The 6,044-nt window shown below is 40.4% G+C and overlaps 1 protein-coding gene across 2 annotated transcripts in view; it reads right to left on the bottom strand.

Moving 5' to 3' along the window:
- The window catches only part of TMTC1 (transmembrane and tetratricopeptide repeat containing 1), a 337,017-nt gene that overhangs the window by 139,167 nt on the left and 191,806 nt on the right, over positions 1 to 6,044 (bottom strand). For both annotated transcript variants that reach the window (XM_019515485.1, XM_019515486.1), the window contains exon 9: positions 88 to 209. In XM_019515485.1, coding sequence (XP_019371030.1) covers positions 88 to 209 — 122 coding nt within the window. The remainder of the gene's footprint in view (positions 1 to 87; positions 210 to 6,044) is intronic.

The raw sequence follows: 6,044 nt of genomic DNA, 5'->3' as shown, positions 1-6,044 counted from the left end.
GGGGGGGGGGGGGGAAGAAATCTTACCTGCTTTTAAAATAAAGGGGAAAAGATTCTCTTTAGAAAGGAGTTCAATTGCAATAATTACCTAGGCATGTACAGGACTCGTTCTGCCACCACAAAGCCCACCCTGAAGAATAGGTTGCTGGCTGGAATAAATGGGAAAACCAGGAACAACAGGCCAACCAAAACTTCTCTGTGCTCCAGTCTCTGCAACAACACAACAAACGTGTGTGAACAACAGAAAATTCAGCTCTAATCAACATTAAACTGCTCATTTCTCAGGTTCCTGTCCATGGCATGAAATTTTAATTTGATTAAATTTATCAACAGGTCACATTTTACGTAAATGCTATTCCATGCACCAATTCCTTTGAATTTATATATTGTCCATATATGGCATTTCTGGTATGTCCATAATGCATACAATGGATATCTGTGCAATTCAGACAATGCCCCCTGGTTATATTAGACTTGTCAAATTTTCAGAGGCCAATTTAATTGTACCTGGGTATTTTAAGCTGCCTATTAACTACTTCAACTACTACAATCTGTAATTAAAGTAACAAAATACATGTAATAGTGTGAATATGGATAAGGATATATACCCACATATTGTGCACACCAGGGCCAGCCCGTCCTATCCTGTGGAACTTGCGGCCCCGGGGGGCTCCACAGCCAAGGGGCTATGTCTTGTTCACCCCCCACTGCCTGCACCATGTTTAAAGGGCTTGATGCAGGCAAGAAAGAAACTTCTTCCAGCCGAGCGGGGGAGGAGTTCCCAGCTCCACTCCTGCCCTGGCCCCAGGCTTGGCCCCGGCCCCAGGGAGGAAACCCAGGTGTCCACAACACATGCTGCCCCCACCCCGCACCCCGCTCAGTGCAGCTCGCACGTGTGCAGCCCAGCCCCGACTATTTTATTTCAGTGAGTTTATACCACAATTAACCGCAATTTTGATTTTTCAATGGATCCAGGGGCCCCAAAACTATACCTTGCGGGGGGCCAAAAAAATTGTGAGCTGGTGCACACACATTCTTATATTCGTTCTTAAATCTTTACAGCTGAGAACCGACAGCAAAACGTTTTGTATAAATGTAATCAACCAAATCTCCACATAAATATAGTAATTTCATTCCTTAGAAGACACCATTTAAAATTTAAATTATGCTTTCTCATACATTATGGCTATATCCAAATTTAAAACTTAGGCCCACTGCACATCACTATCAATGTCTTTGAGTTTGATGGCTGTTTAACATTAGTTTGCTCTGCGAGGAAAAAATGAAATTGTCATATACAGTTTCTTCAAAACAACTGTGATTTGCAGAGCTGCTCCAAAAATCTCGAGACTTCATGAACCATGGCCTCAATCCTTTACAGACACGGGGTAACTCAGTTCCTCCTTCAGCTCAAGTCCAATGAGCTGAATCAGTTTGTGATGTCTGCTGTTGTTCCCTTTTTATTGATGTCTACACCATGCTGGACCAGGCTAACAAGTGTAGCCTTGAAAACACACCTTGCCTTCTCACCCCCGCACTTCATGGGCCAAATGTTAAAAGACTTTAATGTAATTGCCATTAAAGCAGTACTAGTGTGCTCAGAATTACTAATATGTGTGCCTGAGAGTGAGATAAGCACAGGGCATGTGCCAAAATTGCTATGTTACTATTTTTGGCATCTGACACGCATGGGAGGAGAGAATGGGTGGGGTGTGCTTTCACAGTGGTGCTCTTTAGAAGAGTTTGATACTATATGGACATGCCCCAAGGATCACATTTATCTAAACAAACTTTCTTTATTTAAAAACCTGAAATTTTAGGCTTAGTTAGAAGAAATAACAGTATTTAATTTATTACATTTCCCAGCCAGATAATTGGGCTACCTTTTACCGGGCCAATAATGCCATAGCTGAATCAGTTAGTGGTGAACACGTTGAAATGCAGAAGGATTCGTTTTGAGCAGCCTACCTTTCTAACATTTAGAAGCAGATACAAAATTGAATCACTTTATCTTTTTTTGTTTTTCTAATCACTTTGGGTGATCTCTCAACTTTAGTTAACAAAACTTGCTTTATAAAGCTTTAACTGAAGCCATAACTAACACAGTCCAATAAAACCCCTAAGGCCAGCTTCTGCTCTCATTTACACCACCACAACCTGCCTTGGCATTGTACTCAGGTAACAGATATTGGCCAAAAGTGTATTTGTAATAGTAGATTGACTCATGTCTATGGTCTAAATATGTTGATTGGGTATATAACAATGGTACTGCGCACAAGGATCAGGTAGAGACATTATACTTTTACTGGTATAAGTGATTGGAAACTGGTCTGTGCCCATTTCAGAACAAAAGTTCAGCACACAAAACCAGTCTATACCTGTAACAGAACAGAAGTTTGGTGCACAGACTGGTTTAAAAATGGTAAAACCCAGTTTAAGATTTGCCTCTCCCCCACACCCAATCTAAACTACACTGCTTACGGAAAACCGTGCAACTTAGATCAATTTGGCCTTGGATTTTTCAAATATCTTTATCTAGCTAAGCTGACTGCAATGGCACCCTCTCTCATGTCCCTGAACTCCCATACATAGCAATGTTGTTGAGTAGTAATAATCATCATATCAAGCACAAGACTTGTTCAGAGAACATCAATCCATCAAGCTGGTTGGTGAGGGAAGAGATGTTACGCAAGAACATGGTGATATCCAAAGTTAAAATTATTGCTGGTAAAAGCCATCTGTTCAGGACAGACATAAAACACACCAAAAATAAGAAGCATGCCGAATGAAAACAGGGTTGGACCCACAACTTGGTTAGGCTGAACTGGAAAATCTAAATCTCAGCTCTGTATTATCACAGCACCTTGTGCCTTTAGTCCCCCTGGGAAAGAGTAGCAGAACAACCCTATTAGAAGGGCACAGCACATATGCCCAAGAGGATGGTAACACTAGTGAAGGTATCATAGCAACTGCTAACTTCTAAAATAAATGCTGTTTGACAGCTGACAATGCACTGTTAAAGGAAATCAGATGCCAGAGAATAATCCATTAAGAACTGTTTCCTGAAAGCTTTTACATCTGAAAATCTTAGTGTTATATGATTTCATCTAAGCTTTCCCTTTACAAGGCAAAACTTGGGGTCAAGACTCCTTTAAACTCTTCTACTAAATTGTTCTACTAGGAAATAAGTGAATCAGTCATACTTTTTCATGAGAGGAACTGAAGCACATTTATACTTTTGTTATTTGGCTGGAGAGCTTAAATGTCAATGAAAAAAAGACAGAAGAAAAAAAGCCCCCCAAAACCCATCAGGGATGCAGCAGAGTAGAAGGGCTTAGATGGCTTGATATATCACAGCACTAGTTTTTCATTTCTGGAAATGCTGGTTCAAATCCTGAGCCAAAGCCCAAGTTTTGGTATGAAGGGGCATACTAGAGAAGAGATCGCCAAAGCCTTTGAAATAGCTGGTGGTCATTTGAAATGTGGTTCCATTGTAGGGGTTGGATGTAATGTACCCAGCTTTAAAGTAGAGTTACTATCCCTAAGGCATGAAAATATACTTATAAACCTAAATGCAAAAGAAAAAGAAAAAAAACCCATATGCATTACACAGGTAAAGAAGTTGAAAGGCTCTTATGTGCTTCAAGTGATTTCCTGGGCCACTGAAGTTAATGAGAAAACTCTCCACAATTTCAGTGGGCTACAGCCTCAGGCACCCATTAACTCTTTTTCTGTCAAATGCATTTAGCAGGTAAAACTTTCAGGCTCTCTTCATCAGGAGAGGCTATTATATTTACTGATGAATAAATAAATAAAGATAGAGCTGAGAGAGCAGATTCAGAAACCAATATTGTAGATCTTAAGAAATTGATGGCAGAGGGACAGTAGGGTCCCCCAAGGATCTCTGCTGCAACGTATGCTGTGCAACTTATTCATAAATGACCTGGAATCAGGGGGTGAAGTGGCAAGACTGCAGATAACAGAAAATTATTCTGGGCAGTCAAATCCACAGTGGAGAGTGAAGAGTCACAAACAGTGATGGCCTCCAAATTGGTCATTAACATGCAGGAGTGGGGAAAGAAATCTTGAAGTTATAGATAGTCTTTAAAAACATTAGTTCAACATACAAAATCAATCAAAAAGGCAAATGGAATGCTATGAATCATTAAGAAAGGAACTGAAAACAAATCAGAAAACATCCTCATGCCATTATATGAAGCCATGGTGCGCCCGCATCTTGAATACTGAATGTAGTTCTGGTTGCTGCTTTTCAGAAAAAATATGCATTAAACCTAGAAAAAATTTAGAGAAAAGCAAGAAAGACAATTGGGAGTATAGAACATCTTCCATATGAGGAAAGACTGGAAAGGTTAGGACTCTTCAGTTTGGAAAATAGTTGACTGAGGGGTGGTAGGATAGAGATCTATAAAACCACAAATGATGGGGGGGAAATAAATAGGGGACTATTTTTCACTCTCTCTCATAACAGAAAAACTAGGAGGATCTGATTAAATTACCAGGCAGCATGTTTAAAAGAAACAAAAGAGAAATTCATTTTTAAGCAATACATAATTAACTTATGGAATACATTGCCAAAGGCCACTGACAAGGCAAACAGTATAACTGAGCTCAAATAGGGTTTAGACCAATTTATGAAGGATATGTCCATCTGAAGCTATTAAACATAACAGTCAAGGATGCAGCCTCAGGCACAGAACAGCCCTAAACCTATGACCTTTGGCAGCTCAGAGTATATGACGGGATGGATCACTCAACACATGCCCCATTTTTATGCTCTTCTAAAACATCCACTTCTTTCTACTTCTAGAGACAAGATACTGGACTAGACAGACTTTCACTTTGACCCATCATGTTCTTACACCTTTGAGTTAACAGAAACTCCAATTTGTTGACAGCAAGCCAGTTTTCTTTACATCAAAGAAATGCTCAGAATGATTTTTCTAAATTAGTATGATTTCCAAATAGTACTGCTGGTAGGGTTGGTCTCTCTCATGTTGTAATAGAAAAATTAGCAAAAGAAGGATTTAAAATAAAAGAATCTGCAAAGCTTCACTCACTTAAAATTAAAAATAGACTGCTCTCCTATAGGGAGAACAGAAATTCCTCACTCTCTATCTAGCAAAACTACAGAGAATTCAGCAATTCACACCAAGACCAAATTATATCAACAGATCAATAAATCAAGAAAACTGCTACCTGGGCAATTTACAGGGTGGGGCGGGGAGGAGGAATTTAGGTTTACCCCTGAGATTGAGCTTCCTAAAGGAAATATTATTCCTCCTCCCATTCTTGGGCTGTAAATTATGTAGTCATTACCAATGACTAAATCACAATACTCCTCTAACAAGAAAGACCCTAAAGAAAGAGAGGAGTATATTTCTAGGCAATTTTAATCTACCTGCCATGGGATAGTATGATCTAAGTGTTTGCATGAGTTTTGCACTTGAAAAGCCCCTGCCCATCTGAGAAAGTTCTTTAGAAACTCCAGCACTGGGCACAAGGGAGCAGTTGGCTAGCAACTCCAAAAGGTTTTGCTCTTTCTGATTTAGAATATTTTCTGTTTATTGACTTATTTCAAATATGCAATAAATGGTCTTACACATCTTCAATGCTCCTGGAAGATAAGTTGCATAACAACGAAATCTGAGTTACCGTATTTATTAGGTCTGTGCAAAGTGACTACTATTCGCTTCTCTTTTGGATTCAACCAATTCAGGGAATAATGATTCGATTCAGTGATTTGAAACATTGCCCTGAATCGATTCAACAGAATCTGATTTAGAGATTTGGCCGCCGCTGAATCAGCCAAATCTCCAAATTCGACAAACCCGTCCCCTGCCCACTCTCCCAGCCCCATCAATGGCTGCCTGCCCCACCCCAACCTCCTGGCTCTTTTAAAAAAAAACCCCGGCACTGACCAACTGCTGCCAGCCAGGGAAGCGATCCCCGCTGCCCCCCCCACTGCCCTGTGCTGCATGGGGGCTCTGTCACAAGCCCCTATCCCCCATCCCCCCTCCCAGACCT

Source organism: Gavialis gangeticus, unplaced genomic scaffold, assembly GCF_001723915.1.
Source record: "Gavialis gangeticus isolate Ggan-Ray unplaced genomic scaffold, GavGan_comp1, whole genome shotgun sequence".
Classification (NCBI taxonomy): Eukaryota; Metazoa; Chordata; order Crocodylia; family Gavialidae; genus Gavialis; species Gavialis gangeticus.
The sequence above is the reverse complement of the archived record's forward strand: the minus strand, read 5'-3'. Positions and strand labels throughout refer to the sequence as shown.